General features: G+C 44.7%; 1 protein-coding gene across 5 annotated transcripts in view; it reads right to left on the reverse strand.

Moving 5' to 3' along the window:
- Nucleotides 1-17221, reverse strand: part of Setd3 (SET domain containing 3, actin N3(tau)-histidine methyltransferase) — a 66944-nt gene that overhangs the window by 46404 nt on the left and 3319 nt on the right. Inside the window, exons 2-4 of one of the 5 annotated variants that reach the window (NM_001346470.1) lie at nt 6241-6350; nt 4548-4640; nt 1693-1841 (exon numbers count right to left, since the gene is read on the reverse strand). In NM_001346470.1, coding sequence (NP_001333399.1) covers nt 1693-1841; nt 4548-4640; nt 6241-6343 — 345 coding nt within the window. In that variant the 5' untranslated portion in view covers nt 6344-6350. Of the gene's footprint in view, nt 1-1692; nt 1842-3386; nt 3412-4547; nt 4695-6240; nt 6355-17221 lie in introns of those variants that run through there. The other 4 variants (XM_063261779.1, XM_063261780.1, XM_063261778.1 and 1 more) reach the window with 4 other exon arrangements.

A 17221-nucleotide genomic window follows, 5' to 3' on the forward strand; every position in this document is an offset into this window, starting at 1 on the left:
GAAATACAACATAGCTGCATATGAGCACTTCTACATATCAGGTATGCTTTAAATATTCACATGTGTACTGTAGTTAAAAGAGTCCAAGCAAAGTCTAAACTCTCTATGTGGCACATACAGCCTTACGCTGGTGACACAGAGGGAGACTTTCAGAACATGTGGAGTAGAACACAACAGTATGTTTCACTGCATACTGTACTTAGACTTCAAGTTCTAAACATGAAATAATCCCTCCCTCTAACCCCAGCCCTCATTCCCACTTCCACTGAGGCAATGGAGCAGAGCAGAACGGCTGCTGCACAGGAAGGGATTCTCATCACAGCAGCAGCTAGAGCACCAGCCCAGACACCCTCGGCCTCACTCATCTCCTCCCAGTGTACAAGGACGTCTTCATACGTGTGACAATTCTTCTCTCTACTGCATAACCCATGCCTAGAGCTCTGCCATGTAGGAAGGCCCTCAGCAGAACCCAGTGCACAGTGCCTTAAGCTTGCTCCTTTCAGCCTCCAGACTGTGGAGACAGTGTTCCCAAAAAAAGCGCCAGTAAGACCACAACTAAGATATTGGCGAGTACTGGCATGAATGAGGCTTCTCATGTGACACAAGAGAAAAAAGCCTGTGACATTTTGCCTCTGTTAGTGTCTACTATGGGAATGCTTTTCTGCTTTGTCCCCTACAATAGATTATAAGTATCATACATGAAGAAGTCCTAGCCTTTTCTATAAATGTGGCATAATAACAAATGAGTATCCCTCGCATGGTAGGTACTCAACAAATACCTAACATGCCAGGGTTGTGAGGATAACAGGTTAATGAGAGCTTGGTCAAAGTTTCTGGAGGTCTGAAGAGATGGAACTAATACCCATTTCTTCTACTCAAGGACTTCACCAACTGATACAAGATACGAGACTAAAGTAAAGGGTCAAACTATAGCCTCTGAGTTTAGCCCAGAAGCAGGCAGATGCTCACACCTACTCACAGGCACGCCGGCTCCTTCCAAGCCCTCCCTATGTGAGCTTGCCCTGTCAGGCATGGGGTGAAGAGCAGAAAGCAGAACAAACACCCTGGGGCAACAGCACCCACAGGCTAAGCTCAGTTCTTTCTCCCACTGGCAGAAAAGCTGAGTGACTAAGTGACCCCTCCTCTTTAGGACAGCAGGACTAAGGAGCAGAGAGGCTGTCTGAATAGCATTTCTTTCCACACGCCCTGTTCTCTCTCCGCTCCTACTGCTGTCATTTCTATGAGTAGTACTTTTAGCCACTCGGTTATTCAGAACAAGGGCTTCCAGCCTGCCTCCCTCTCTTCCATTCCCATCCATCACAGGATTTGATGTGTTCTCCCTCCCACCGTTAAGTCCAGTTCCTTTTCCTTATTAAGTCTCAAAATCCTATCAGGCACATTCTCCAGTCTCCTCCAGGCCTATAAAGGCCTTGCTCTAGGGCAGGGTTAACGGCACAGCTCTCCAAGAGGATGAACTAGCAGGGCTCCCTAGAATGCTGTCTGTGGCACTGAGGCCCATGTAGTCAGATAAAGGCACTGCAGCTCACAAGGAAGGAGAGTGCTGCTTATATACCCACAAACCTTTGGACAGGCCTCAAGGGGTCTCTGTCCCATACCTTGAGCTCAATCTCAAAACCATACAGTGGTTCAAACACACTTAAACCCCCTTAGACCAACAGATAATAAACTCACCTTGATGTCTCTTGTTGCTCTCAAACCAAAGCCCTCTTCTTTGAAGTTAACCATTTCAAAACCCTCGACAGAAGCCCCGTTTTCAGAGGCCCATTTCATTAGATCAGGGAAGTAATCTTCTCTTTTCCCATCAAAAGTAACAGACAGACCTATATCATCCATGTTGGAAACAAGAGCTACTTTAGGACACATGTCATCACATGGCTCTAGAGCACAAAGGCAGAGCACAGCTCTCTAGCTCTCATCTTAACCCCCTACCTTGAACAATCAAAATTAACCACCAGGTAGTCATGGTACATACCTGAGCAAGCTCCAGGAGAGGTGAATTAAAAACCCAAACTCTGCCAGTCAGAGCACTAGTCTGTTCTGACACCACGGGACAAGAACACTGAACACTAATGCCTCTGCTACACACTATCAATGCAAAAGGAGAGAAGACTTAGTTACCACAGCTGTGGTTGGGATCTGCCATTACCATCTCTCTCCTCACTATGTCCTTACCAGGAATCCCATTACTAACAGCAGCAGCTTATCTGTGAGCTGATGGTTCGAAGAGAGAGGACGTTCTAAGGACCTGACACTAAGAACACAAAGATGCAGGACTAACACAGGCAACTGGGGTGTGTAAGTGTGATCTCATAGTGTCTACACACGACACATCACGACTGATAGCATGTGTAGTCAGGAAACGTGGCTGCAAAGACGGCTCAGCAAGTGCGAGCATTGGCTGCTCTCAAAAAGGACTCAGGTTTGGTTCCCAGCACCCACATAGTGGGCCATAACCCTAGTCCAGAGGATCTGACCCCCTCCTCTGGCCTCCATAGGCACCAGGTATGCACACGATGTCCTTACATACACTCCGAACACACAAAATAATAAAGTATAACTATAGAAAAAATTAAAGCATGGCAGTAATTATGTAAATTTACATGATTGTATTTCTGTTCATAGTTGTATGATGTTTATGTAGTTGAAAAGCGCTCATGGTAAAGACAAATACCTTTGAAAGAGCAGTGCGTAACTACAGCTCTATCTGTAATATTTTATTTCTTAAACCAAATACAAAAATCGAAAGAAAGGTGGAGGGTGGGGATGAGGACCTGAGTCAATCTAAGGTCAGCAAGTGTACATCTGGGTAGGAGACCCTCTTCCACTTTCTTTTCTAGACATTCCACCAGGATTAAAATATTCAAAAAGATGAAAGTCATGCATTGCTGCCCCACTGTGCTGAAGGCAGAGCAAGAGGCTACTAACAGGAGGAGGCAGGCACAGAGCCAGCCCATTATGTCAGCACCCTGTAAAGACTCCTGCACATCACTCTGTCATGCCAGGCATGAACAGAAACTAAGCTAAGGAGGACAAATGATTTGAGCGGGGTAAAGTTTAAAATGGATGGTGTTCTCATTCTGTAAGTTTGGTGCAGCCTAGTGACACTATCTCCTCAGAAGACGGACCCAGATAACAGAGATGTTGGGGGTGACTTGATGGGAGACAACTAACACCATCGAGTCCACATGCACCAGCTGGAAAGGAACCTGCTCTCTGGACTGGAGTCCAAGGCCATCCACGCCACAGACCACACCACTGCAGGTAAACAAACAGAAGAGCAGGACGGCCGCTTAGGGCGGCAAGTGGAAAGCAAGCACTCTGTCAGACTATCAGGGTTCTCGTCTTTCGCAATGTGTGCTCCTTACTGTCCTCGCTGCCTCCTTCCATGTGGTTGTGCAAATCAATATCCTTTTGTGCTCTACAAGACACAATGACAGCTGTACTAAGAAAACTTTTTTCAAAGCGACAGTCTCTTGCCATCTTGGCTAAGAATAATTAAGATGGCTACTAAATATGCCCTGTAAAATCACAGCTTACGAAGTACAGTGCAGGGCCTAGAGAGATGACTCAGCAGTTAAGAGCACTGGCTGCTCTTCTAGAGGACTCAGGTTCAGTTAACTCCTGGCACCCACATGGTGGGGCACAGCGGTCTATGACAGTGCCTAGGGATCTGACTCCCTCTTCTGGATTCCACAGGCACTGCACTGACACAGATACATGGAGGGAAAATATTCTTAAGCATGAAATAAAAACAAATCTGCCCCCCTCAAGAAAAGAGGTAGGGGCTGGAGAGATGGCTCAGCAGTTAAGAGCACTGGCTGCTCTTTAAAAGTCCAGAGTTCAATTCCCAGCAACCACATGGTGGCTCACAACCATCTGTAATGAGATCTTCTGGCACACAGGTGTACATGGAGATAAAGCACTCATATACATTAAATAAATAAATAAAAATAAATAAATAAGCAGTTCAGTGGCAGAGGGCTTGCCTAGAATACACCCCGGTTGGGTCCTCAGCAGCATACTCCCCATCACCACCAAAAAACCCCTCACAAATGCACACAGCCTAAGAGATGTAACTATTTCTTTTTCCCAGATGGGCTGGGGCTAGATGTGGTGGTGCAGGACTATAATCCCAACAGCTAGAAAGGCTGATGATACAAAAGGCTGACAGCTACATAGCAAGACTGTCATGAGGAAAATGATGGGCTGGAGTCAATCCTAAACACCTGCTAAGACACTACCCAACACCATCTGACATGTCAAAACCAAGAGTTAACAAGGCCCATGTATATGCCATAAAATACAAATAAATAAAAGGCATGTCATTTTATCCCCTGGATACAAATGCTTCCCCCTGGAGCTCAGCACTTACTCCTTTCACTCAAATGGACAACAGTCCCCAGGGGACTCTCTGGGTGGCTGCCTCGTTTTCCCAGACAGGCACTGTCACCTGAGGCTTTGCTACTCAGAACCCACTAGCCTATCTATGTCCAGCTTTCCTCAGCATCGTCACTCCAACAATTTACCTTTTTGCTTCTTTCGTATTTTCTCAACCAGAGCCCGGATCTGTGTGTACTCTTCCCATTCTTTTCCTGGGCCGGGTGCAGGACTGCTACATTCTGTAACGTGAAAGCCACTGCGTAAGAACTCCTCCTCCACTTTAACCCACTAGTCTGCAAAAGAAGGAAGGTTTCCATCTCGTTCCTGACTTATGTTCAAGGACAGAGCTACTCTAGCCATGTAAATATATGTTCATGACATAGAAAGTAAATGGATATACTCTATACACTTTTCAAAGCATGCAAATGACCTGATATCCAAGTACATCCCTCACCTAACTTTGGCCCAGGGACCAAGTGTGTTCCCACACCTAGTAACTCTCCTCAGAATACATCTGCAAACAGTTAAAACCTGAGAGCAAAGCTAAACTGAAAAATATTTTCCCTGACCTCTTCTAGATGGTGAAAATGCCTTTCTAGCTGAGTCCAAAATCAATGGCTCTCTAAGGAAACCCACTAAACTGAGCATAAGGTCAATTAGTTGACAAACATTTCACATCCATGAGTATGTACTACAAAAGACATGGCACAGTCATTCTGGAAAAGAAGCTAAGAGACTTATGAAGAAGCTGAACTGCAGAACCAACACCTACTAGGGGCCAGGGCTGGTCATCCTGGAACACACTGGCAGCCAGCCTCCTGGGAGCACAGCCTTATTAAGTATTACAATAGCTTAAAGACAGTCAGTCTCTTTCCCATACTCCTGCCAAACCCACTGTCCCGTCTCACTAAGGTGAACAGCATGTGGCAAATAATTAAGTGATCTGGTTATGTGCTGACGCCCAACTCTCCAGGTCAAGTCTGACTTCATTCTCTCCCCATTAAGTGCCAACCAAAGCAGGAGCCAGGGTGAAAGACACCTCGTTCCAACAGGAGGGAGGGAAAACAGTGATGGGGTGCAGGGCGAGCAGAGATCAAAGCACCCAGGGAGGGACCTCACAGTGGCCTGACTACTGGCCACTTTCTATTTTTGAGGAAAAGCTCCATTTTTACTTGAGATTTAGTGGTCATAAACCTAAACATAAGGTCACTAAATATATAGGCAAAAAAATCATGGCTATGCCAAGGCATCAGCAGTACCAGTTTGAACCCACAACTCAAAATTATCAAAGTATTTTAGCTTAAAAAAGTGTGGGCAACAACACTTCATTTTAAACTAGGAGCTCTCAGGCTTCATGTGAAAACCAGAAACACATTTATGTAATCACTGAGAATAAAGGTGAGCTATTCTGCCCTAGAAGGACGGCTCCCTGGGAGGTCTGACAGGCTTGCCTAGGGCTAACAGCCACGATACTTCTGCACATGCCAACTCTCATGCGGTACTTGTCAAACGGCTGGAGAAGTGGCCTGTGCTTGCTACGGACGCTGAGCCTCAGCAGTCAGGACACGCCACACTGCTAAGGAGCAGGGGACCCTGTTCCCGCCCATGGGTCTGGGCAGTCACATGCCCAAGCTGGCACCCACACTCTGCCGAGGGGGCTGAGGTGAGAGGAGCTCTGCAGTGTCCAGGTCCATGGCTCTAAGAAGGGCAGAGCTCGAGCTGTTGGGAAGAAGGTCCTGTCCCAGGGAGCCCTGTCCCCTGCAGAGGAGTGAAAAGCATTGCCACGAGTGGCAAGGACAGCTGGTGGGGTGGGGGTGGGGTCGAGAACAGGACACTTACTCTGCAACAGCTCACTTGTCAGGTTCAAGATTTCCTTCGGTGACACGGTGGCTGTGGCTCCAGTACCTGATTTCTGAGTTTTCACTCGACTCTTCTTACCCATTTTCTGACTACAAAGAGAGAAAACAAGGCAAAGAAATGAAAGTTATATCATCAAAGAGTAAAATGCAGAAATGGGGTGTGGCATGGGAGCATCTTCATCTCTCAATGCTGAGACTTTACCTCAATTTCTATCTAGAATTTTCCTAAGGGGAAAACGTATATAACAACCTGAAGCCTCCGAACAGAAACAAGAAGCATGCACGGCAGCCGCAGGAGACAAAGTGCAGTCCTCACCCATGAAACCGGGGCAGAGGCAGATCCTACTCTACACACTGCAGGTTCACGGTGCATGCTGATGCATTACTGCAGGACAACTAGGGTTAATGCTGAGGTATATACCAGACACACAGACACAGACACAGACACAGACACAGACACAGACACAGACACAGACACACACACACACACACACACACACACACACAGAGTAGGGTAGGGTAGGGTAGGGTCAGAAATACTAGATCCTCAGTCACCCCTCCTTAAAACAACCACTTCCCATAGTGATAATTTAGTCCTCCCAGACAAACACTGAAGACCCACATTTTGGATAGCTAGTATAATATCCATAGTCTGTCCCAAAGAAAGCCCAAAATGCTTTAGAAAGCCAGTGTAGGCACTGAAGACAAGCTTCTCAGGCCACGCAGACCCTGGCCTTGTACGGGGTTTCCCATCTCTGGTCAATCTGGCACTTGAACCACATGAACCTTGTGCCAGCAGATACATGAGAAGTGACTAGGATACTCACAGACAAATGAGGCAGTGAGACAAAGGACATAGCCATGGCACTCTGAGTAAAGATCTTGAAGTGCTGACATATATGTATGCCTAAAGGAAGCAATGCTCAGGCCATTCCCAAGTGGAACCTGGTGAAGCAAGTCAGCAAGCAAATAAAGGGAGGCCCAAAGAAGGGGTAAGCTCCTTGCTGACGGCTGGGACTTTCGGATCCAATTTTTTTTTGGGGGGGGGGGCAAAGAAGCTCATTGTGGTAGCACAGGTTACCCCAGTGATACTCCATTTATGGAGCCCCTGGATGACTTAGACTGTTCTCAGGGAAGACACAATGCCTACTTACTTTGGTCACTTATTATAATAAAGAAATAGATGGGCATGGAGTCTAATGGTGAAGGACACAACCTGGGTTTAATGTGCAACATCAGAAAGAGAAAGAAATGACTGCCTGTTATGAAGAACTGTGAAAGGACAAAGTTTAGAATGTGATTCACCTACTAATGTCATTGTCACTAAAGCTACACAAATAAGGCAGGTGCTAAAATAGGAAGAAAGCATCCTTCACAAAGAGTTCCATCTTCGCTTTCACATCTAATGTATAAAATCACACGTGACTTACCTTAAATCTAGTGAAAGGGTGTGAAGCATGGGTGTCAGTCACCCTGGAGACAAGGGCACCAGTACAACATGTAAAAAGTCAGGAAACTAAAAGGAAGTAGCTGCTTTGAGATCAAAAGCTGAGCAGGGGCAGGAGGAGGAAGGGGAGTTCAAGCACTTCCTCCTGTGAGTCGCAGAAGGGAGGCAGGTGCTCCCTCTCCATTATCACTGCACTCAACTAAGAACAAGGACACAAGCTGGACAGAGCCCCAAGCCTTCCTGGGAATCAATCCCACTATGTCCACGGAGGTATGGTACGTCTACAGAGAGCCACAGAACTCAGCCTGCAAGAAATGAAAGCCCTCAAGGCTCCTGGTAGTAATAACTTCTTAATCATCCGTCCAAATATAGCAGACCTGCTGGCCTGCAAGCAGAACTGCAGAAGCACACTGTTGGTGGATGACATGCAAGTGGCCTCTGGCTCCAGTCCTACAGTCAAGACCTGCTATCCTGTGAGTCTCTAAACGTCTCCAGATCACACTGTGAGGAAGAGCTTTCAGGCCCTTCTGCTCTTAACAGGAAGGGCCTATAAAAGCATGTTGCTCCTCCCCCAAGTGGTTTGGTGATCCCAATACTGTAAACAGGCTTTACTTACTAGATTGTCTGTCCCTCAACGTCCCAGTTCCCTGGTGTTAGCCTCCCTCCAAGGCTTCAATCACACAGCCACAGCTCCCTATATTCAGTGTCTGCCCTCTATCAGGTACCATTTCTGTTAAGCTCCCTGGGTGATCACATCCTTTCTCTGTCCAAGGTCACCTAACAGGTAAGAAATTTAAGCTATAAACTGAGCACCACTCCTACACTGCCTCCCTTTATATACCAGGAAGCTTATGGTATTTCAGGGTCAAAAGAGCTTAAAGTTCTTCCAGACCAACAGGGTTAAATATTGGTTAAACACAAAACATCCCCTGCCAGTCACCACGTGGCTCACATCTGAGTATCTCCAGCAACCTCATTCTACATCCTTCTGCTTAGGCTCTGACAGTAGTCTGTCTCTCCCTGACCAAACCCCTCTTGCTACTAAACCAACCCTTCCTCCTACTACCCTATTCCACAGCACTTTATGGGCCAGCTATCCCAAAGGCTCCCAGTCCTAGTACAGATTACCTGTACCTCTGAATACATCCCTCTAGCTCTTCCCCGCCAGTCCTCACCTAACACCTCAGTCACTTGTTCATTAGCTGCTGCTTCTCAAACTCCTATCCAGGTATCCCCTGAAAGCTTTTCCAGTGTTCCCAGTCACAGTTTTCTGTCCTTCATACCCCTACAATTTCTTGAATGTTCTTCAATTACTGTGGTACAAACTAATGCAAAGCCCTGTCCTCTCTGTCTTGTCCCAGACACCAGGCTCCTTGAGGGAACACTCTATATCTTATTTATATTCCTAAGCCCAATCCCACAGCTCAGACCTCAGCACAGAGCAGTTGCTCCACAGTGGATACCGCACTGAGCTGTCATGTAGAGCGTCTTCATAGTTCTAACGGGGCTAAGCCTGTGATCCTACAGCTGCTGCCCAAGTGTCTATTCCCTGGACTTTGGGAAGAGAGCACAATCACTTGTGTGAGCACACATACGTTTATTCCCTGGAGATATACAGAAAATGTCAAATGCCTATCCTGTGTGAGAGACCATTAACTATGTCACAGTGATGTGAAAGCACCATAGAGCTCTTTGGCAGTAACTGTCATACAGCTAAGTACAAAAATACAAATAGTTAAGTCCAAAAATGCCCAGCTTCTAGAAACAGCAATAGACACAACTGTATTAAAGATAAAGTTTGGAAACCCCATTAGTAATTTAACCTTTGGAAGAGTATGGGCAGGCGTATGTGTGCTCACACAAGTGATTGCGCTCTCTTCCCAAAGTCCAGGTTCCACCCTTCTCTCCCTGACTCCAGTCTCCTCCACCATTGTCCACAGTTGGACAGTACACAGCTTCATTGGCTTATCCATATGCCACACAGTTTCCACCTCCAGTAAAGTAAGGAGACCATCCAATCACCCCAATCACCCACCAGGCACTTTCCAGTCCATAGGCATCTCCAGAAGTAACAACTAGCTTACCTTCTTTCTATTCCCCTTGATCAGTTTCCTCTTCTAAAACTTTACATACACAGTCTTATTTATCTACCACATGGGTTTCTTTTGCTCAACTTAATGTCTATCCACAGCTCACCTGACCTCCTAGTAAGTTTACCCTTAGAAGGGTGAGCTGTCTCACCCGTCTCTACCTGCCTGGCTTCATTCTATCCTTTACACTGCTTAGCTCCATGGGTTGGTTTGTGTTCTGGAACACAGCCATATCTCGCCAAGGCTTCTGGTATAGTTTCCCACATACTCTGAGGCCCTGCAAAAACTGCCCTCAGTGGCTTTAGGGCATTCTAAGCTCTTTCTTGCAGCTATAACTCCTTTGAAAGTCAGATGATAAATGCTTGGTTTATCTTAGGACTTGGTCTTTTGTCTCTTTGGACTGCTTCCCTCCCACAGTCCTGAAGCCTCTAAGAGACAGGAGGTGATTAGCCCTGGGCCACATAAAATCTCTAGTTGCACAAGGGAAGGAGAGAAACACACCTCCCTAAACCACAGGATTCTAAGTTGGACCAGTTCTTAATCTGTTCAATCCAAAAGATAAGTGTCCAGGGTTCTCAGTCTTAGGGCTCCCAGGGTTCTCAGCCTTTGCACACAGAATCCACTACTGAGGCCGGAGCCCTTAGGATCCATTATTTCTTGACAAACCTTGAACACAAGAGGCATTTGCAAGGGCACTTCATATACAAACCATACAAACAGTCAGAATGAAACAATGAGTTCATGTTTAGTGAGTCCTACTGAAAAATGGCAATTCCTAAAGTAAGAACATACATGTATCCAGAGTGGGTAAGACCCAACTTGATCACTGTACATATACAGAAAAACCAGTATTAAAATATTAATATTTATTAATATTAAATAACAGAACCTCTGGAAACACATTCATATTCTTGTGTGTTTTTAGTCTCTTCGAAGGCAGCAAAGCAGGATATTATTTGTTTCTGGTACCAAAGGAAGAGCTATGACCAAGCACAGCTGGAAGCTCAGGGGGAAATGGGGTCCTTGCTACAAGGGCCACAAGCATGTGTCCGTGTGTCCAGCACAGCCTAGTAAGCACAGCCCATCAGTCGATACTGAGGACTCCAGCTGTTAGGAGGCTTAGAGAGTGCTGTGACTGGACCAAGAGACCAGAGCCACCAAGCAGCAGACCCCAGTTAGAAGCCATGGATCACTTGTACCATCCAGGCTGACTCTAAACATAAGGGCACTTGAGTAAACAAGCTCTCCCCCTCTCCCTGGGTAGGCAACAGTGAGTGACCAGTGTGAAGGAAAACAAAACCAGGGAAAGCCAGGCCTGTAGGTCTCAGAGTCGAGGCCAGAGACTAAGTCACACCCAAAGCAAAGTAGCATAGATAATTCTCCAAACGCCCAAGTAACTAAAGACAGAAGGCAAAGAGTACAGTTTAAGAAGGATGACCAAGGTAGGAAAGCAGTTTCCTAAATCCAATTCTTTTTGACAGTTTTCATTTACAAAACTCATCAACGCTGTGTGATTTCCCTAACCTTGTGGATTTGATTCAAAACTTTGCTCCACACAATGGTTCGTTTTGTGATTCAACTAACTAGGGTGCCTGTTTCCGACTTATAAACAAAGCTGTCCAAGAGGGACCAAGCACAGCCTTAACACTCTGTGTGAGGGTGGGGGTGGGGGTGTCAGTACTCACCAGTTTGCTATAAAGACTATATTTACTACTAACAGTCATTCTACATATTCATGTGAGCATGTGCTAACTAAGCACCCATGCTCTTACTTTCTCTGTCCCTTCTCCCTTGCTCTCATTAGACATGTTAGCTGTATAGTCGAGGGTAAGTGAGAGATGCTCTCCCCTGACTGAAAGAGCAACAGACTGTCATGGGAGAGGCAGAGGTGAGCCCAAACAGGAGCCACAGCAGTAAGTGTTACTTAGCCGAAGGAAGGAAGGAGGAAAAGGTGCCGGGGAAACCAGCAGACTCTCACCCTCAGGAGGCACCTACAGAGGCACGCCCTGCTGTAAATCCACCCACCCGTCTCCATTCACCACCCAGAAGTTTGTAAAAGGTACAGGATCCTCAAGCCTGGACCTCTTAAATCAGCACAAACTACTCAGCAAGCCAGCAGCCATCTCACTACATAACGGACAGGGAAACAAATGTCATAACCATTAATTTGCAGACTGACTGGCAAGTAGGGACAACTGTGACTACTGACAACTTTCACCATTGAATTATTTCCCATTCTAATCTATACAGGCAACTAAAGAGACCATACTTTGGGGACCATGGCTAAAGAGGAGGAGGTGACAGGGTGGGGACTAAATACTTAACGTATTTCTACACAACATAACTCATATATACTAATGGATGACATTCAGTTGCAAACAATGACTTGTATTCATAAATAAAATGGAAAGGATACACTTTTATACTTAATTAAGTTCTTCCTGAAAATGCTGCTTTGAACTAAGTACAACTAGAGTAAACCTTTTTGATAGTACTTATTTGGCAATTTGCCCAGGAAACCTAACTCAGGCCCAGCACCTCTGAAGGAAGTTCTGTTCATGCACTTCCTCCTGCTCCAAGCTTCCAGCTGTAAAAAGCGCCTGAGGGGGTGAAGCCAGCCAATGTGTATAGAACAGGAAGCATGCCCTTCCCCCTTTCACTAACTGCTCTGCAGACCATGAGAATCAAACATCACAATGAAAGTACACACAGGGGGCTGGGGATTAAGCTCAGTGGTAGAGCGCTTACCTAGGAAGCGCAAGGCCCTGGGTTTGATCCCCAGCTCCGAAAAAAAGAACCAAAAAAAAAAAAAAAAAAAGTACACACAGAACAGGTTGGGAACCAGAAAGACGCAGGGCAACATTTTCTGTCCTAAACACAGCACTGACAGGGTGCTTCACACTGGTGCCCTGGCTTCATATGGTGCCGGGTGAACTGGAACTGACAATTATCAGAAGCATACTCTGGCTTGGCCCAGCATGCCACACCATAATAACTTGCCCCAGCATGGCTGGCCCATAGCATGCCATGCCACAATGACTTACACCAGTGTGGCTGGTACTCACCAACCTGCACAACACTCTGGAATCAATGGAGGTGCTATATGCCATAGACTCAAAGGAGTCAAAATTCCAAGGCAAGCAAGCAGTCCCAAGAACAGATTTTGACTCAGTAGCTGCTTAAGTATCAACAACAAACATAGATCTAAGTTTTAATCTCTTTATAGAATAATTTGGACTATCATATATATGCAGAGTAACTTGAGAATTCAAAAAAGTTTCTTTCCACAAAAATATTGAATATTTTTCCAGATATTTAAACAATAATTCTAGGGGGGTTGGGGATTTAGCTCAGTGGTAGAGCGCTTGCCTAGCAAGTGCAAGGCCCTGGGTTCCGTCCCCAGCTCCAGAAAAAACAAAACAAAAAACAATAATTCTAGATTTCAAACCATCTGGTTGTTTTTCGGCACAAATGGTACTGAGGTGATGTTAAATTATAAGCATGCTGAGATTAACTCCTGGCTTCTTGACAGTAAGTGGATGAACCCTGAACTCAAGCCTCCCCATGGCAGGCAGCAGAAGCAACACCCTGGAGCACCATCAGTGACTAGTGCATCCCCACAGCAGGCATCAGGTGTGCTCGAATGCCATCAGGAATGTGAGGAGCAAACCTGATCTGCATGCAGCTCCACAGCTCCAGGAACTGCCTGTCCAGGTGGAGTTACTTTAACTTCAGTGAGGAACAGCATGCTGAGAAACTGAGGCACCTGAAGAAAGAAAGGTGTCCATCTCTTCCTTCAAGTGACAAGCCAGACTATGACAAACGGGGCAAGCAGGCCAAACACAATGGAGTGTTTGTCACACTTGGGGGGAAAGCCTAAATCTGTCTCTGTTGGAATTATATAAACTGGTCATTGACAAAAAATGACCCTCTCTGGTAAAACTCCATTACCTGAACGAGCAGGTGACATCTATGAAAGAACTAGTGACCATGTGACTAACTTGTGCCAAGTGTAAGCCCCTGAATCTAGCCTGCCAGGATATCTCTTTGACAACCATGCATGTTCTCAGAAGCAGGGACCTGAGCTAACCTTGGGCTGTCTTCTACTCTACTCCCTGCCAACAGCACAGCTCCTGCAGGCCGAGATTAGCTTTATCATTTCTATATGCTGCCATCGAAAACCAATGTTCTGTCATCTATGATGTTCTGTCATCTACGCCACCCTTCAGAGAAAGTCATCTACTCAGTCCCCAGAGGTCCCTACTTAAAACAATCATCTAAAATTAATAATAAAGCAAGGAATGAGGTGTCATGGACAGTCACTTCTATTACAGTTTTCTGTAAAACAGAGACAACAGTGTTAGATGGTGACAGGACAGCTGTAACCTGCTAAATCACCTTGAAGCCACTTCTACTCCAAATATGAAATTCTAGATTCTAAAATGACAGAGCATCAGGACTGGAAGATGCCTGTGAGATGATTATGTAAACACTTAGTCACAACATTATGTCACCATCAACTGTCACTGCATCACTATCCACATCTAATTCTAGTCTGAAAACATGGGGCTGGCTAACAAATTCACGACCTGAAGCATTGGAGTCCTCTGATCATGATAGGCTAGAGCTGGCCCTCAGTCCTGCCTGCTCACTTCTAAAGCAGTCTCTTACTTGTGAGCTTACTCCTCTGTGACCTGTCCAAATTCTGTGAAGATGGCTTCCATGTTCTCCTTTCCCAGGTATAGCATGGCACCCTCTGTACACTGCTCTCCAGAGAGCAAGGCAGCAAAAGTCCTTCTGAGGCAACCTGAGGGACTCACACTTCAGTGGGACTCCTGCCCCACTAGAACTCAACTCAAGATCTTACTAATTTTTGTAAAGTTGTTCCAGGTAGTTTATAAGCCAAGAGGATCCGTTCTCTTGTCCTGTGTATATTTCTTGAGTGTCTCATGGGACATACAGCCCTATTAAAGCCTTTAAGATAAAGGGAGATCAAATAAAGCTATTCATCACATAGACTTGTCTGTAGAAAGACAGGTACACTACACTAAACCTCAATATTCAAGTGAATGCAATAATTCTGCTGTTACGTTATTTGGGGTGACATTCCCGGCTGCTGAAACTGTATTATTCCTGCCATGTATTGTAGCAGTTTCCCACATGACTGTTGTCATCCTAAGTGCATGGTCTGGGCATACACTGTCTGTCATGGACTCAAGTGAGCATCTTAACAACAGATGAGACAAATGTCATTATGACTCCTTTACAGATAAGAAAGCAGCTGCTTAGAAAAATTAATTTATATAAGATGATAAGTTCAGCTGGTGCCAGAGCTTCATGAATACTTCTCAACCATGGATTTTATTGATAAGCAATCATATATTGAGGATTTGGCTCAAAACCAGCCACAATCACTGCTATTCCTGATGTTCAAAAAGGCAACATATTCTTGCAGTAGCAAAACATATGGGCATAAGGGTTTTCTCTTTGGTTTTCCAAGGATAAAGCTATTTTGCTTGCTTTGTCCAAGTATGCAGGAATGACCTGAGTTAAATATGGGACACAAACAAAACTTATAAAGAACTTCCCCCAGTCAGACCAATCTTACTTCCAGCTCTGTAATTCACATCCTTGTTACAGGTTAAAAACCGTGGAAGCCGATTAGATGACCATGACAATGGTAATTAACAAACCAAAAACTTCATTAGTCAGTAATAAATACTTCAGAGTAAAAGCAACTTTAATAGTACTTTTCATTCCTAATTCTTACTTTTTCTTAGTTGTACTTAGAAAGCTGTTAACACTGAAGTCAGGCCTATCTCCTAAAACTGAAATTGTTAAAGCCTCCTAATTGTAAATGCCCGTAAGACCACATCATGTCCTAATGAACTATAGTCTTTAAAAAGGGAAAGTGGTAGTTGGAGACTGAGACAAGAAGAGTGCAAGTTCGAGGGAGAGCAGATGGGTGGGGAAGGGAAGTGTCTGTTGTCCAGCTATTTGGGAACTTGCAGCAAAAGGGACAAAAGTTCAAAACAGCCAGGCACAGTGGCCTATGCCTTTAACAGTGCTAGGGAGGCAGAAGCATGTGGATCTCTGAGCTTAAAGCCAACCTTTAAACTCTACACCAAGTCCAAGATAGCCTGTCTTAAAAAACAAACCAACAGGGGTTGGGGATTTAGCTCAGTGGTATAGCGCTTGCCTAGGAAGCGCAAGGCCCTGGGGTCGATCCCCAGCTCCAAAAAAAAGAACCAAAAAAAAAAAAAACAAAAAAAAAAAAAAACCAACAGACAAAAAGTTCAAGGACAACACAACACAACCCCCTGAGACCTTACCTCAAAATAAGACCTTTGTTAAAGGTCCAGAGATTTATACCATTTGCCTGGAGGCCCTGGGCTCAACCCTAGTACTGCAAAAAGAAACTGAAACTTAGAAATCACAAGACAGTGATAACACTAAAACAGCAGGTATTACTGAGTCCTGGGTATATGCGATTTTTATTTGTCAATAAAGAAGAAAAAATTGTACGAAAGCACAACTGTAGACATCCAATCATGTATATCCTCTATCCCACCTCTATTTCTTTAGAACATTTCTCCTAGATCTGTTCATCCACTCTCCCTCCCACTCAACCCCATTACCAAGTTGAGACTTGCCAAAGGTTAAACATTCACTTTGGCCTGGTAATCAGAAATCACTCAGTTTCCTTTCAAGGCCTAACTTCAGCAAAATCCTTGTCTCTACTAAAAGGAAAATTATTTTAAATAAAAGAAAAATTCTAAGTCTTTTATATTTATACAAAATTATTTTAATTCTTTTTTTTTTCACTTGAAACTTGTTGACCCCTGTTTTGTGTCCCCAGTCTAATGATGTGTTTATTTCTAAAACCTAGAAGAGATTCCCAAGTGGAAATGAGGTCTATGAGGTTTATTTCTGGCTTAACTTACCAGACAAACTTAACACACACCAAAAAACTATTATTACATATTCTTCTAATTAAAAGTTTTTTCATAAGACTATTAATATACTTAATTTTTGTTTTGGTAAAGAAAAATGTATCACTAAGGGGCTGGAGAGATGGTTACTTAGATAACAGCATTTCATGTTCTTCCAGGGGACCTGCATTTGTTTCCTGACATCCATATCTGGCAGCCCACAATGATGTAGTAAATCCAGTTCTAGGTAATCCTTTTTTCTTTTTTGACCTTCATGAGACCAGGAATACATACTAAGGCCTGTGCTCCTGCACACACGTGTGCACGCGCGCACACACACACACACACACACACACACACACACAAATTTTCTTAACTTAAAAAATTAATTTAAGAATCAAAAGGTGGCTAGAATGTTTAACCAAGAGAGAAATTACTGTAGAATTAATATTTTCATTTCAATTTTGTGAAATATGGCAGCAAAGGTGCCTG

This window comes from Rattus norvegicus, chromosome 6 (assembly GCF_036323735.1).
Source record: "Rattus norvegicus strain BN/NHsdMcwi chromosome 6, GRCr8, whole genome shotgun sequence".
Taxonomy (NCBI): Eukaryota; Metazoa; Chordata; class Mammalia; order Rodentia; family Muridae; genus Rattus; species Rattus norvegicus.